General features: G+C 41.8%; 1 protein-coding gene across 1 annotated transcript in view; it reads left to right on the top strand.

Annotated features, from left to right (window-relative positions):
• The window catches only part of C16H1orf21 (chromosome 16 C1orf21 homolog), a 251280-nt gene that overhangs the window by 213022 nt on the left and 21209 nt on the right, over positions 1 to 17049 (top strand). The window contains exons 4-5 of the mRNA XM_070384812.1: positions 819 to 895; positions 8547 to 8607. Coding sequence (XP_070240913.1) covers positions 819 to 895; positions 8547 to 8607 — 138 coding nt within the window. The remainder of the gene's footprint in view (positions 1 to 818; positions 896 to 8546; positions 8608 to 17049) is intronic.

The raw sequence follows: 17049 nt of genomic DNA, 5'->3' as shown, positions 1-17049 counted from the left end.
GAGCCCCCAGCTGAGCTTGCTATGCTATACAGTAGCCTCCCACTAACTGTTTTACACAGGGTAGTGTATACAATATTTGTTTTTCTCTTTCTAGCTTACTTCACTCTGTATAACAGGCTCTATGTCCATCCACATCACTGCAGAGCAGTAGTATTATTGAGATAGTGTGCTTGCTGATAATATTTGTATTTTAAGATTTGAAGGTATTCCTTTCCTATGTGGCTGGTTGACGGGGAATAAGAGATCAGATCAGGCTAAAAGCCAAAGTACTTCCGGAATACAGGCTAGGTTGAGTTTTATTAATTTAATTGAATTCAATCTCAATATTCATCATTCGTGGAAAATATTAGCTATTTTTCGTCATGTCCCTGTCGCTGCAAGGGCCTCGTGCAAACTCAGTAACTTCAATTGTCTTTCACAAACAAAATGCACAAAATTACTTATCCTGAGCAAGCAACCAGTGACTGTGATTATACTACTGGTGCTTTTTTTCATACTAGGATCTTCTGATCTTTGATTCTCTTGCTATTTTTAGCAACTCCACCGAAAAATCAAATACTACTCACATGTAATTTTCTAAAAGGAGCCATTTTATAGCTGTTATAAAAGTTCATTCTTCTTTTCACGATAGTGTTCCCTGTTAAAATATCTGGCGGTTCTACCTGTTCTGTGTAACATCTTTAAGGACTTTTGTCTGCATGAGATAACCGGCCGTAAAGGCTCCCAAACAAATTTCACATTTTGGTAATGAAAATTCATGCTCCTGTTTAATTGCTGATTCTTACCTTGTCTTTTCCATGTGTGTTTATGTGTTTCAGGAAAAAAGTGCCAGTTCAAATGTAAGACTTAAAACTAATAAAGAGATCCCAGGATTAGTTCATCAACCCAGAGCAAAGTAAGTTCCAGTTCCTATTTGCCTATTTTGTTTTGAGAGATAAAAACGTTTTTAGAGTGAGCTCCATTTTGCCTGCTAGATAACCAAGACTTAAGAAAAGGCCTCAGTAATTGAGACACGTGATTTAGTCTAATGGAACATAATAGAGAGCCAAAGCAGACCCACAGTATATGACAGAGCTGACACTTCCCATCAGGTAGGAGACAATGACGGGAGTATCTTCATGACCGTGGGGTAGTGAAGAACTTTAAATAAGTCACAAAGGATACAAATTGTAAGAAAAATGATTAATTTTTATGACTATGATAAAATTAAGAACTTCTATTTCTCAAAATATACTGTAGGAGAGTAAAAGGCCACAAAGGGTGGAATATATTTATAAAACATATAATTAGCAATAGTGGATTCTTTAACAGCTGAGCCGCAAGGGAAGCCCAGGAATACTGGAGTGGGTTGTCATGCCCTCCTCCAGGAGATCTTCCCAACCCAGGGATTGAACCCAGATCTCCTGCATTGCAGGCCAGTTCTTTACTAACTGAGCCACCAGGGAAGCCCAAGAATACTGGAGTGGATAGCATGTCCCTTCTCCAGCAGATCTTCCTGACCCAGGAATCAAACCAGGGTCTCCTGCATTATAGACGGATTCTTTACCAACTGAGCTATCAGGGAAGCCCAGTTAGATTCCCAGGATATATAAATTAACTATGTGAGTCAATAAGTAAAAGATAGAACTTACAGGAAAATAGGCTAAAGACATAAAAGACCACTTGACTGAAGAGGAAAATGAATAGCTGATGTGTCAGGGAAAACTACCATGTCACACAAGATTAGCAAAAATATAGTAGTCTGTAGACAGAAAAAGTTTACCAGGCTGTGGGACAACCAGCACGCTTAACTCCTGGTGGTGGGAGTATAAGCTGGTACAATTACTTTGGAAAACACTTTGCATTATCTAGTAAAATTGTACCTGGGCATACATACGTGGCTGCCTAACAACTCCACTCTCAGGTATATACCCTAGAGAAACTCTTATGGAGGTGTGCCTGTAGGCATATTTTGAAATATCCATGGCAGCACTGTTTATATGAACTCTTAAAGTTCTTGAAAGGATGGGACTTCCCGGTGTCCCAGTGGTTAGGACTGCATTTCTACTGCAGCAGACACAGGTTTGATCCTTGGTGGAGGAATTAAGATCCCACATGCCATGCAGCACGGCCAAAAAAAAAAAAACCTTTGTGATAAAACCCAAATGTCCATCAAACATAAAATGAATAACAGAAATGTAGTATAGTCTTATGATGGAAATACTACATATCACTGAAAATAAATGACCTATAGCTACATAGATCAAGATGGAGGGATCTCATGAAATGTCAGAGTGTGCCAGTAAAGTAAGTAGTAGAACCTGCTTATGTACAGTTTCATACATATAAAAATTCAAAAACAGGCAGAAGAAATATTTGTATATACATATATTAAACATATGTATATACACATATTGCTCAGTCAACTGAGCCACTCGTTCTTACGAGTGGCTCAGTTGGTAAAGAATTATCTGCCTGCAATGCGGGAGACCTGAGTTCAATCCCTGGGCTGGGAATAGCCCCTGGAGGAGGGCATGGCAACCCACTCCAGTATTCTTGCCTGGAGAATCCCCATGGACAGAGGAGCCTGGTGGGCTACAGTCCCTGAGGTCGCAAAGAGTCAGACACGGTGAGCGATTAAACACAAATGATAAAACAATAAAGACAAACAAGGAAATGAAAAGGCATTAAATTCAGGATAGTGCTTCTTTCTCCTGGATAGAAGACAGTGGAACCAAAGGTTCTATCTCTTAATCCAAGTTGTAGTTACATGCATGTTCCTTTAATTATTATTATTTAAAAATGTACAAATAGCATTGTTTCCTTTTCCATGTGTTAAATATTTCACAATTAAAATGTTAGAAAATAATGAGTAGTTTTCTATATTATTCTGAAGCTGAGTCTATCATTTCTGTGACTTTGAAACTGCCTGTCCTTTCTTCAAAAAGGCTATTATCCCAAAGGCTGCAAATCTCTTTTGTGCTGTTCTGCCTAACTATGAACAGATTCCCTAAGGGTGCTGATCATATGAGTGAATCTGATACAGTCACTCCCACCCCCAATAAGTTTAATGAGGACATATTTGTAAATTAACATCATAAGTGGAAAGAATTGTGTTCTTTGATTCTTCCTGGGAAGGTGAGACAAAAATAACATCATCACTTTAACCTGGGTGACTGTCTGTAGAATTGCTGCAGCAATGGCCACTGTGAGATGGTGGTTAGGTCTCTTCAGGGGGCGGTCCATCAGCTCAGGGATTTAATTTCTTACTTCCAATGAAAACTGGACATTTTAAAATTCATTTATCATTTACAATGTCAGCCAATTTTTTTTCCCCAATAATGGGAGAGCCAATTTTTTCACCCTCAGGTAAGTGTTATACTATAATCACAACCTCCCTAATCAACTTCACTAGTAACCACTTTTATCTACACTAATTTTTTCTGCCTCTGGGGATAACAGGTATCTGAAGATACTATCCAATCATCTTTTCATCAAGCTGTTATATGTGTACTATTTTTAAATGCTTCTCTTATCTCTGAGTTCTAAAGAAAAAACTCTATTAAGAGAACTAAGGAGAGTTTCTTTTTTCCTTTAGAGAAAATACTTATTTACTTAGTTTTTACACACTGAAATAGCATGCTTTGCAGTCTGGCATGTGCTAAAGCTTCCAGAGAAGTTGATTAAATTGGCTCATGTGTTTACACTAAAATTATGAAGAGAATCCCATTTTTCACATAGCATAATGCCTGTGTGTCTGTGTTTAAAACTGAATCAGATCATTGGGTTTCCAGAATTCAACTAAGAAATCTTTCTGAAGGTCTGAGAGAAAGATTTACTTTTCCTACATACTGATACATAGGATTCAGGAAATTATTATTTATTATGCAGTTGTATGGGCTTCCCTGGTGGCTCAGATCGTAAAGAATCTGCCTGCAATGAGGGAGACCTGGGTTCGATCCCTGGGTTGGGAAGGTCCCCTGGAGGAAGGTATAGCAACCCACTCCAGTTCTTGCCTAGCGAATCCTTTCGGACAAAGGAGCCTGGTGGGCTACAGGGTCACAAAGAGCTGGACACGACTGAGCGATGAAGCACAGCACATGCAGTTGTATAAAATGAGTTTGTTTCCCCCTTGAGTGGAGGGACAATCCCATACCTGCTAACAGCAGATTTATTAAGAATGAAGCCGAGTAGTGCTCACACCTTCGTTTGATGCGCCACGTAGAGAGCGTTCTTACTGCCTTTGTAATCTTGGTCCAGTGAACTAACGTCTTGGAACTTGCGTTTTCTCCAAGAAAAATAGAGGTGAAAAATCCTATCTTATAGGACTGGGGCTTAAGTGAAATAATGTATCCCTGGTGCTTATCAGAGTGTCTGACACTTGGTAAGAACGCCTTAGCAATTAGAAACAACCCCAAAAATGCCCTTTGACGGGAAATTGGGTAAAGGAACCGCACTGTATTCACACAGCGGAGTATTAGCAGCTAAAACGAATGCACTGCAGCAAGACACAATCCTGGATGCCCCCTAGCAGCATAGCTAGTTCTAGCAACTAGAACAAAGAGTAAGTCCTGAAACATTACACGGAGCATGATACACACTATAAAGTTAACAACAACCAAAATAGGGACTTCTCTGGGGGTCCAAGGGTTAAGAATCTGCCTTCCAATGCAAGAGAGACAGGTTCGATCCCTAGTCAGGGAACTAAGATCCTGCGTCCCTCGACTACTGAGCACACGGGCTCTAGAACCTATATGTCACAGCCCACATGCTGCAATTGAGACCTGACACAGCCAAATAGATAAATTAATTTTTTTAATCTAAAATAAATCATCTGCTTTTTTTTTTTAATCATCTGCTTTTTAAGCACATAGAGAGATGGAGTAAAGGAAAGTGGGGACATGATGTTTGAGGTGGAGGAACACAGGCATGGGTGGGAAGTAACTAACCTCTAGGTTGTTGTTAAGATCCTAGCTTTGCTTTCTTTGTTTTGGTTTCATGGGTGCTTAATATTACTATTTTTTAAAAAATAATCAACTAAAGAAATGCAAGTCATGAACTACTAGCAACGGTGTGTCCTGCTGTGAGGGTTAGAGTTGCCCCACTTCCCTGAGGTTTCATGCTCAGGTTGTGTAGACAATCTGAGGTCCTTCACCTTTGATCTTAAGCACGTGATAAGGACCCCTGAGCCTGTGTGTCCTCCTTCACAGGGATAGCAGACACATTTGCAGAGTCGCTTTTACTAGAGAACTCTTCTCTTGTCCATGCGATGCACATATGTCTGAGTACTAACCAAACATCCCCGTTTCCATGCTTTGATGTTTCCAGTAAGGGAGTTAAGGAAGTTAGTAGCAATCACAGAACGTTAGTGCCAAAAGGACCTCAGAGACCTGTTCGCTGTTTTAAAATGAGGAATCTGAGGCCTGCACCTCACCCATGCTAACAAATGGTGCTGTCTCTATGAGGATCACGAATCACATGAATTTAAATAGAGACCACTTGATTAACTAATTAAATATTCATTACCCTCCTGTTGTATCCAAGGCGATAAATGCTAAAAACTCTAACCCAAAAATTTCTACAGGGAACACAAAACCCTAAAAGTGCCATCTTTATGAAGTATCTTGGAGTTTCCTAGGGAAACTAATGGTGCTAATGATAAAGAACCCACCTACCAATGCAGGAGACATAAGAGATGCGGGTTCCACCCCTGGGTGGGGAAGATCCCCTGGAGAAGGAAATGGCAACCCACTCCAGTATTCTTGCCTGGAGAAGCCCATAGACAGAGGATAATGGTGGGATCAGTCTGTAGGGTCACAAAGAGTCAGACACGACTGAAGTGACTCAGCAGGCCGGCAGGCATTTATATTAAGATACATAAACGTATTGTTTGCTCAGTCATGTCCAACTCTGTGTGACCCCATGGGTTGTAGCCTACCAGATGAGATCTTCCAGGCAAGAATACTGGAGTGAATAGCCATTCCCTTCTCCAGGGGATCTTCCTGACCCAAGGATCGAACCTGGGTCTAAGATTTATATATAAATATCTTCATGCCTTTCCTGTCTGGGACCCAGAGCTATTCAACAAACTCATCTGCTGAAAACTTGGCTAAGAATAGGAAGGATGCCCCCAAAAGTGTCTGAGCAGCCATGGTGGGTACCAGAATATTCATGTTTCCCACTAACAAGAATCCCCCCGGGCTCGCCTTTGGAGCCTGTTATGCTAACTTTAGACACAACTCTAACAAGGTTGCCTGTGCTGCTCTGAAGCATGGCATCAAAGCAGAAACTAAGAAGAAAGTGGAAAGAGGACTGATACCTTCTCTGACAAGGAGAAATGAAAGGAAGAGCTCAAAAGCAGGCAAAGAAAGCCTGGAGTTTAAGGTCCTTTTGCTTAAAGAGAGCCAGCTCTAACCATCTTAGAGGCTCCGGGGCTATCCCAGTATTACAGAAGAGCGTTGTGATTTAAGGTGAGGAGAGTGGCTGCTGGTCGTCAAGTGAAAGCTAAGTGATGTTTGAGATATACAGCTATTCAAGAGTATACGGTTTAGAAGACTTGCATCCAGAGTGGCTCAAATGAACGACATTTTGGCACTTAAAGAAGGAAAGCCGTAAGAAATCTGGAAAAACTCAACTTTGCAAAATGGCTTTTCTGTCCACCCAGAAAAAGAGAGGAGACTGTTTAATCTCTGTCATCATCCAAGATTCTGCCCTGCCTGTGTAAAATGCAGTGAGAGAGGACCTGTTTCTGAAACAGGACGTCTGCCTTATTTGAATGATCATATTTGTTGCTGTTCAGTAGTGTCCAACTCTCTGCAGCTGCATGGACTGCAGCACGCCAGGCTTCCCTGTCCTTCACCATCTCCCAGAGCTTGCTCAGACTCATGTCCATTGAACCAGTGATGCCATCCAACCATCCTGTCCTCTGTTATCCTCTTCTCCTTCCTGCCTTCAATCTTTGCCAGCATCAGAGTCTTTTCCAGTGAGTCGGCTCACGCATCAGGTGGCCAAAGTATTGGAGCTTCAGCTTCAACCTCAGCCCTTCCAATGAATATTGAGGACTGATTTCCTTTAGGATGGACTGGCTGGATCTCCTTGAAGTCCAAGGGACTCTCAGTAATCTTCTCTAACACCACAGTTCAAAAGCATCAATTCTTCGCCATTCAGCCTTCTTTATGGTACAACTCTCACATCCATACCTGACTACTGGAAAGGATGGCAAAAATTATATACATGAAAGTGCCTTAGAACTGTGAAAGTTGATGCTGATATCAGATATTTTCATTCTTTTTCTTTTATATCAGAGCTGATATTATTTTAAACCTAGGTCTTACACACAGGGGAAACCTCCTTTAAGCCTTATTATCTGTCCTGGGAGGCCTGAAGGGTTTCCAGTCACTCGTGCCCCTCTCCATGGCCCCTGCAGGGAATGTCAGGTAAGGTTGCCCACCACACCTAGACGAGAGTGGAAGAGGCTCTTCCAGAGCCTCTCCTCCCCCCACCCCCAGCCACTAAACCAGTAGGCAGTAATGTCAAGTGAAAGAAATTCTGGACCATGTGTCTCTTACCCCAGCAGCCTGAACCGCCTTGGAACACCCACAGCTCTTTGCCAGGTCAAAACTACTGTCATTAAGACCACATTGCCCCCAAGTCCTTCCCCTCCCATCCGTGATCTTCTCTTCTCTCCTTACCTTCTTAGTTTTGCCCCCACCAACCATGCCCATCTCGCTGAGGATACTGTTAAATAGCAAAGAACAGGGAATCAGGGCCGAGGGCTGCTCAGACATGCGTCCTCACTTACTCCACATTACAGTGGAATTTCAGTTCCAAAAAGGCACATTTGCTGTCACCAGTATCAAAGACGTTTAGGGGCAAGGTCAGGTTCTTGGCTCGTCTGCAGCCAGCGCACAGCCATACAGTCAGCTGAATACCATGCTCACACCTTTGTAAAATACACATTTTAATATCATAATTAGGATATGTTTTTTAATGAATCTTTTAAAAAATATTTATGTATTTTATTTTTGGCTGCACTGGGTCTTAGTTGTGGCATGCGGGCTCTTCCTTGTAGAGCACAGACTTAGTTGCCCCAGGGCATATGGGATCTTAGTTCCCCGACCAGGAATCGAACCCACGTCCCCTGCATTGGAAGGTGGATTCTTAACCACTGGACTGCCAATGAAATCCCAGGATATATTTTCTTGTTATACTTACACACAGCATTGAAATATGCCACGTGCTGCTTACCTGTCCTTTTTGTTTTAATTACAGATGTGTATCCAAGGGAAAAAAAAAAAGGGCACACACTTCCCAGTAACACCAACATAAATAATATGTACACTGAAAGGAAATTGTGTTCCTTAAGTTGTGGAAACTGATAGGCTATTATGAAACACATGTGTAGGATTACTCTCATGACATTTAGCCTTAGTATGACTTCAGAGCACTTCAGTGGAAAAGTCTGCAAAAAATAAATGACTGTCCCAAAGTTTAGACGCTCGGCATTTTTGACCTGAGGGAACTGGGAAACATTGAAAATATGCACTTAACTACTCTTTGTTTTTCAGCATGCACATCTCTGAAAGCCAACAAGAATTCTTCAGAATGCTGGATGAAAAAATTGAAAAGGTAAGAAGTAAAGTAACTGCATATTTCAAGGGGACTGTTGCCTCATGAGTTAAGAGTAACAACATTCTGGTGTCTGTGGTACAAAGCTGTTCTTGCAAGGGGATGGTTAGAATTAACAGCAGTCACCCCACACACACAACTCAGAAGGTGGCTGTGAGAAGGGTTAATGTATGACTGAGCTTCCCAGGATCCTGGGCTATGGCTGATCTTTCACTGAAGGGTGGAAACTCAGAGTGAGACTGGTGAGAGCCTTTGCCTAAAAAGTGTTGCCATCATTGTGTGTTGTCCACCCCTGATGCCCTGCTCTGTTCTCAGGCTGCAGGCAAGGAGGTCCTTAGTGCCTGCTTACTACATGCCCAGGGCTTCTCTGACTTCTTTACAGACGTCACAAACATGTTGCAGTCGATACCTGCTTGAGGGAGCTGGCCATGAGACAAGTAATACGTGTATTTTACAAAGAAACTGAGGCTTAGAATGCCTGAGTATAACTTAGCCAGGTTTGCAAAGCTAATAGCGGTAGAGTTAGAATTCCAGCCCATGTCTGTCTGACTCCAAAGCAGAACCTCCAAGTCACTTCTCCATACGGGTGTGGATTTTATAATGACGGGAAGATTCAAAGTTGATCCATGTGGAAATTTAACCCATATTTATGCTCTCAGAGTGCCATATGCAAATCAACTGAATGAAGAGTAGAATATGGTAATCATTAAAGGTTTGCATGCTCATAGAATTTCAATTTATCACTGCAGGGAGTGAATTTTAAATGCTAAAGTCATACATCTGAGAACTGTAATTTGAAAGCCTTATTCTAAAGAAGAGTTAAATTCTAAATTCAGAACATATCCCAACTATGGTTAAGGCATCACAGACCAAGTTTACTTTTGAAATGTTTTCCATTTTAATTTTTATTTCTTTTTTATGGTTTGTGGTCCTTGAGTATTTCTTCATGAATTCCTAGGTTATGTATTTATCAGTCAGTGGAAGATAATGAAGAAAGTCTTAAATTGATGTTTATTTCAGTAGCAGACTCCACTCTGAGGTAGACCCCTGCCCCAAAAGAATCATTATAAAATTTTCTAATGCACCATTAAAAGACCAGCATATATTACCAATGTAAAAAATAGAAATGGGTAATGAATTAAAATAATAATTTAATCTATAGTGTTCATCGGCTGTGCTCACATACTCATTTGAGTACATATTTTTCTTTTTTACTTTTAGTGAAATTTTAGCTTATGCATGACTTTTTAGATTGAAAACATCATCTAAGAATAATTAGCAATTTTCACATATTGATTCAAAAGCTGACTAACTTGCTGATAGCATTTTGTTTTCAGTAAAGAGAAACCTAAAAAGAAACATTTTGTTCCCACTCTAATGGTGAAGATTTTTTTTCTCTGTTTGGATTATTTCTCCTGCACTAACATTTTGGCAATAAAAATATATGCTTATTAGTTAGAGGTAATCTGCAAAAATTGAAACCTAAATTGTAAGTTATCTTTTTAAGCAACATTTATAAACCCTGAAAAAGTGTTTAAAATTATCTAATCTCTTTCCAGTGTGTCTCCATAATTGAAATTCTACCTCTTGTTACTCAAAACTGAAATTCATTGTTCTCATCTGGAATTCAATTTCCTGTCTTACTTTGCATCTAAGGTGTAGACAGTCATGTGTTTAGTGCAACAAAAGCGAAGTTTATAACTTGATCATTTGTTTGGTGTAACTTTCCTTGGACAAAGGAGAATTAGATTCAGCATAAACAGTGTTCCCACTATATATTGAACACATTCATATTCAAAAAAGGAGCGGTTATATAATCTGTGATTATTGCCCAGTTACAGGTTTCTAAGGGAGTTTTCTATCAACTCTGAGCCAAACTTTCCTGTTTCTCCTCCCTTACCTAAAGTTCATCCTTCTGAATTTTGTGAATATGCTATCCTTTGTATCATCTAAATATTAAGCCTCCCTCAAATTAAAATATTTTGTCATAATATATATGTTTGGCCTAGTATAATCTTCACAATAGTTTACATAACCAAAATTGGAAGTTGCATTCTTGTGAACTATTTTGCTGACTTTTTAACCATTGCTGAGTATTTCTTTGCTCCAATTAGCATGTGGACAATCATAAATGCAATTCAAAACTATTCTTTAGGTTTTATGTTGTTGTTGTTCAGTCGCTAAGTTGTATTCAATTCTTTGCGACCCCAGGAACTTCCACGTCCCTGTCCTTCAGTATCTCCCGGCATTTGCTCAGACTCATGTCCATTGAGTCAGTGATGCCATCCAACCATCTCATCCTCTGTCACTCCCTTCGCCTTTTGCCTTGACTCTTTCCCAGCATCAGGCTCTTTTCCAGTAAATCAGCTCACCTCATCAGATGGCCTAAGTATTGGAGCTTCAGCTGTAGCCATGGTCCTTCTAATAAATATTCAGGGTTGATTTCCTTTAGGATTGACTGGTTTGATCTCCTTGCAGTCCAAGGGACTCTAAAGACTCTTCTCCAACACCACAGTTCAAAAGCATCACTTCTTCCGTGTTCAGTCTTCTTTATGGTACAACTTTCACATCCATACATGACTACTGGAAAAACCATAGCTTTGACTAGATGGACCTTTGTCAGCAAAGTAATGTCTCTGCTTTTTAATACATAATCTAGGTTTGCCATGGCTTTTCTTCCAAGGAGCAAGCGTCTTTTAATTTCAAGTCTGTAGTCACCATCCGCGGTGATTTTGGAACCCAAGAAAATAAAACTTGTCATTGCTTCCACTTTTTCCAAATTTATTTGCCCAGAAGTGATGGGACCAGATGCCATGATCTTAGTTTTTTGAATATTGATTTTCTAGCCAGCTTTTTCACTCGCCTCTTTCACCTTCATCAAGATGCTCTTCAGTTCCTCTTCACTTTCTGCCGTTAGAGTGGTGTCATCTGCATATCTGAGGTTGTTGATATTTCTCCCGGCAATCTTGGTTCCAGCTTGTGATTCATCCAGCCCAGCATTTCACATGATGTATTCTGCATAGAAGTTAAATAAGCAGGGTGACAATATACCACCTTGAGGTACTCCTTTCCCAGTTTTGAACCAGCCAGTTGTTCCATGTCCAGTTCTAACTGTTGCTTCTTGACACACATACAGGTTTCTCAGGAAACAGGTAAGGTGGTCTAGTATTCCCATCACTTTAAGAATTTTCCACAGTTTGTTGTGATCTACCTAGTCAAAGATTTTAGTGCAGTCAATGAAGCAGAAGTAAATGTTTTCTGGAATTCCCTTGCTTTCTCTATGATCCAATAAATGTTGGCAATTTGATCTTTGGTTCCTTTGCCTTTTCTAAATCCAGCTTGCACATCTGGGAGTTCTCAGTTCACATACTATTGAAGCCTAGCTTGAAGGATTTTGAGCATAACCTTACTAGCATGGGAAATGAGTGCAATTGTCCAGTAGTGTAAACATTCTTTGGCATTGCCCTTCTTTGAGATTGGAATGAAAACTGACCTTTTCCAGTCCATGGTTCCTGCCGAGTTTTCCAAATTTGCTGACATATTGAGTGCAGCACTTTAACCGCATCATCTTTTAGGATTTTAAATAGTTCAGCTGGAATTCCATCATCTCCACTAGCACTACCTTTGTTTGTTTTATGGGGTTGACTTAAAAAATTAAACTCAGAGCTTCATGCTGAAAATTGGACTCATTCTGAAAGGGCTTGATTTTTGAGATTTAATTTTTCTCTGGATTCCTTTTTTTCTTCCTTAAATTGTTAAGAAGCAAAGCTGAGTGAATCTGTAGTGATTTAAACCTGCCCTTCCTTGATTCATCCTTTGTATTTATTGAATGTCTCCAGGGCATGATACCTTTCAGCTCTCCTCTCCATACCAAAAGAAATCTCTGCTCTGTCTCCTCAAGGTATATGCAAAAGTACCATTGATATAAGGAAACAAAGATGATATTTATTGTGAAATTTCATATGGACGACTCTACTTCCCGAGTGGCATAGTGGTAAAGAATCCACCTGCCAATGCAGGAGACACAAGAGACATGGATCAGGCAGATCCCCTGGAGGAGGAAATGGCAACCCACTCCAGTATTCTTGCCTGGAAAATACCGTGGATGAGGACCCTGGCAGGCTACATGGGGTCGCAAAGAGTCGGACACAACTGAGCACGCGCACATGTACACACACACACACACACACACACAACTTCAGAAATAATCATGGTGCCAAGCTGCAGTTTACTTCTGCACCACAACTGGGCAAGCAGTATTGTAAGAAGTTATCTGTGGCAAAGAAAAGCAAGAAGCAAAAATGAATTAATTATTTAGCACTTATGAGTACCAGGCATTATGCGATGACTCAGGATAGAAAAACAGGAAATGGGGGATACAAAATAAGTAGGAAACAGTCCCTTGCCTTGAGGAGCTCAGTTCTAAAAGCAAATGTCTTTGAAAAGGTAATTATTTTAAGCATGGAGGAGTCCTTCACCCAGCACCCCCACCTCCACTATCACCGAGAGTCAGGTGTTCCTTTATTGAATGCAGATGTTTCAGGAGTCAAGTGCTGAAACTTGAGGTCCATGAACCAGGCAGTTGGGATTCTTTGGCCCCTTGACACCGTCTCACTCTGCCGGCATGAGGAAAGCGAAGACACTGAGCTGCATCTGAAGATGACCATGGGAGCAATTTTTATCAGGAGAGCAATGAGAGTTCACAAGAGCATTATAACCTCTGATCTACATTTCCTTTTCCTTTTGGAAAGTGAAAATCCTGTGAAACAATGAGAGCACCTCATTTATCTTTACCTCATTATTTTTTACTCAAGTACTTACCTGTTATTCTGTGACAATCTGTAGTTGTGCCTGACAATTCACAGGCTCCTGAATCTTATGTAAAGTGATGACATTTGCCTAGTATTGCATCTTAAAGAAAATGACGGTTCACTGCAGAGGAAGATAATGATTTTAAACTTGTCTTTCCGTATAATCAGAGGAGAAAGAAGAGATCTAGATTATTAAAACGTGGCCCTGTGGAGGAGTTTTTGAATATGATACCAATGACAGATCGCATCAGATTTTAATATATGCTTTCTAAAATAAAATATTTAAATTTACTTGTAAGAAGAAGAAAAAGTAAATACATTTTTAAAGTATCTGCCTTAAGAGTATCTTTTCCAGGCAAACACAGGGATTTATGTTTTGTTTTAGGAAGATTTAAGAACAGCAGCCAATGACTGGGAAATCTTTTGCCTTCTGAAAGAGAACTCTGAATATTAAATAAAGAATGTCTCGGCACAGAGCTATTTGCATCTAGTTAGTTTTCCTCAAGCAAGGCATCTTAAGTGTTGCATCATGGGCATCTTTTGGGAATTTTGTTAAAGTTATAAAAACACTCCCTATAAAAAGGCACATGCTATCATATACACAACATTCTGAAGTAAAACTTTAGAGTTTATATCTCTCTGGAGCCTGCCCTTGGTCCCCAGGCAAAGAACCTGTGCATTTCACTGGTATGCTTTGCTCAGATCCAGGGCCCGATGACACCCATGAGCACCCATGAGTCTCATCAGCATCTCGTCTTATTCATGTGTATCTCTGACTTAAAAGAAAATTAGGAAACCAAGCACAGATTAACTCCAACACAACCCTGTCTGCTTCCTTTCTCATCTCCCTTCTCCTCTTTGAAAACAGCTCATAGTACTTCACCACCCCCCCGCCATGGGTGAGCCGTCAGCATGCACTGCACTTCACATATTCCTGTACAATTTTAAGACTCTGCCTCTGTTGACCGGAACTATTCAATATGACATTTTGAGGAAATGTCTGAGAAAGAGCAGCGTGTGGATTTTAAATCAGCTGATTTTTAAAGATGCTTATCTGTAGACCTCTACATCTATGGCAAAATCATTTATACTCAGAAAATGTTTGGGTTTGTGAAATGGCCTGAGTTCCTTGGCCCCAGAACTAGTTGGTGAGAAAGATCACGATAAGTCTGCATTTCTAAGTTTATTTCAAGGGCTCCTTTTCTTAATATTATGTCAGAACTCCGTTATGAATCAGTGTGTCGCAGATCAAAAGGTGTTTGCTTTCCATCTGGTGAAGAGACTGACTTGTGTGTAATTATGAGCTGTGATTCTGGGTTCTATGTATAAACCATTCCTGTAGTAGAGAGTTTAACCTCAGAGCTGCTGTAGAATCGAAGATGCTGTCTGGCACCGGCAGGTGATGATAGGCTTTACCTTCAGGCAGTGCATTTAGAGGTTTGCCCACCAGTGATGGGAAACACGGGACTGTTTTATCAAATCCTGAACAGTGTCACCCGGCCTGCCCCATGTGTACAGATGAAGTCATAGCTTATCCCTCCCAGCCAGCTTGCCGGACCTTCAACACTGGCAAAGAGATGCTTTTGGCGGCCTGCGTATTTTGGAAGTGGGCTGGGCTGCCAGTATCATTGCATCGAACAGTTCCTTGCTCCACAGCAAACACAACAGGGCCCTGCTTTTGCTAATAACCGGACCATTCCTGTGTCTCCTTTCCCTTCATCCCCCGCCTCGCCTACTCTCTGCCCTGTATGCATCTTGCCTCATTCATCGGCCAAATTAAAGCTGTGATTACAACGGTAAGGACGTGACTCAGCCCTGTTTTGTTTCTCTCCCTACTACATAGCTTTATGCAGGTGACTTCTTACTGGAATTCAAGTTGAAATGGACCACGTACGTGCCTGCGTGCCGTCACTTCAGTCATGTCTGACTCTTTGTGACCCCATGGACTATAGCCCGCCAGGCTCCTCTGTCCATGGGATTCTCCAGGCAAGAGTTCTCGAGTGGGTTGCTATTTCCTCCTCCAGGGGATCTTCCCCACCCAGGGATCGAACCTGCATCTCTTACATCTCCTGCATTGGCAGCAGGTTCTTTACCACTCATGCCACCCACTTAGTCACGATGGTAATAGGTGCAGGAACCACTGGTGATGTGTATGCACACCGTGGGCTTTGAGGATCCCCGCGTTCCGCAGCATCCCAGGTAGCTACTAGTCATGGGGGACACAGCCAAGGAAAATAAAGCGGGCGGCAAGCCTAGAAGAAATACAGCACAACCAGCCTCCACTCACTTTCTTTTTTTCTGGAGGGCTTGATTTTCAGAGAATTCTCGAGGTTCTGTCAGCCTGGCACCTGAGAGAGTAGCAAAGGAGAGAAGAGTGCAGGTTCCAGAACAAGGGAGTACAAGAATGCAGACAAAAACCATGCCTTTTTTATGAATGTGGTGAGGCTGACTGTGCTCTGAACTCAGCGGCAACATGGGGCACAGCTGGTGAATGGTGCCGTTTTGCTGGATGTGCAAGGGAAGAACGCCCGAGAAGCCCCTCGGCAGGGAGACAGTGACGCAGGCTTGAGTCATTTTCTTGCCTTGTTCCCTATTGGCTTCTCCTTCCCATCCTCTTCCTCGGCTGTCTGCTTCCCTTCCTCCCATGGCTTTTCCACTCTTCGCCTCTAGCAGCCAGGGGACATTGCTTTAGCCATGCAGAGAACACCAGGAGACAGAGAGAGGAGAGTGCCAACCTCTGTAACTGCTGATGTTTTATTTAAGAATCTCGAAAAGGACTCGAAGCTTTACACAGATGGTATCCTAAGGACGAACACTGGATCTTATTCGTGTGTATTTCCCTCAAACCTAGCAGAAGGCCTAGCAGAGGGTTAGAACGCGTTCTCCCCAGCCGTGGGCCCAGGACACGCGCTCCTCGCTGCGCTCCGGGCCTTCTCTCCTTTGTATCTGGCTCGTTCACTGCCCTGTGCCTTCTGCAGGCAGGGACCTCCCATCCGTAGCTGCAGTCCTCTTCCTGGCCAAATGCATGTGCTTCCTCTTCTGAAAGCAGTCCTGCTTCCTGTGCCTTTTCCTCACCCCTCTGTGTAGGAAGAAAGGAATGGAACCAGCTTGTCATACTCTCCTGTCTCTGGTTGGCTAGCCCATGGAGCAGGAAGAGAGTCAAACCCAACATTCTCCACTCTCTCCATCTGTGACTGGGTGGGCCAGTGGCCATCCATTAGGCCTCGCTGGGGGACGGGAGGTAGGCGAGGGAATAAGGAGAGGTTGCTGGGTTCTCTAATCCAGCAAGAACTCTGATTCTCGTTGACCAACTTCTCTCAGTTAAAAACTGTAAGGAAAGGAGGTGTGTGCTTAGCTCCCAAAACCTCTAGCCATGTTCAAAACAAATTCTAGGGTATGAGAAATTTTTTCAGAACAAAGAGCTCTAAAATTTGTCTGGAAGGCACATCTTTTTCAAGAGGCATATCAGGGCCCAGTGGCTAAGGCTCTGCTCCCAATGCAGGGAGGTTCTGTCCCTGGTCAGGAACTAGATTCCACATGCCATGCCACAACTAAAGATTCTGCATGCCTTAGCGAAGATAGAAGACCCCATGTGCTGCAGCTAAGACCTGGTACAGTCAAATAAATAAAT

The sequence above is a fragment of the Bos mutus genome, chromosome 16, assembly GCF_027580195.1.
Source record: "Bos mutus isolate GX-2022 chromosome 16, NWIPB_WYAK_1.1, whole genome shotgun sequence".
Classification (NCBI taxonomy): Eukaryota; Metazoa; Chordata; class Mammalia; order Artiodactyla; family Bovidae; genus Bos; species Bos mutus.
This window is presented reverse-complemented; position numbering and strand designations above follow the sequence as displayed.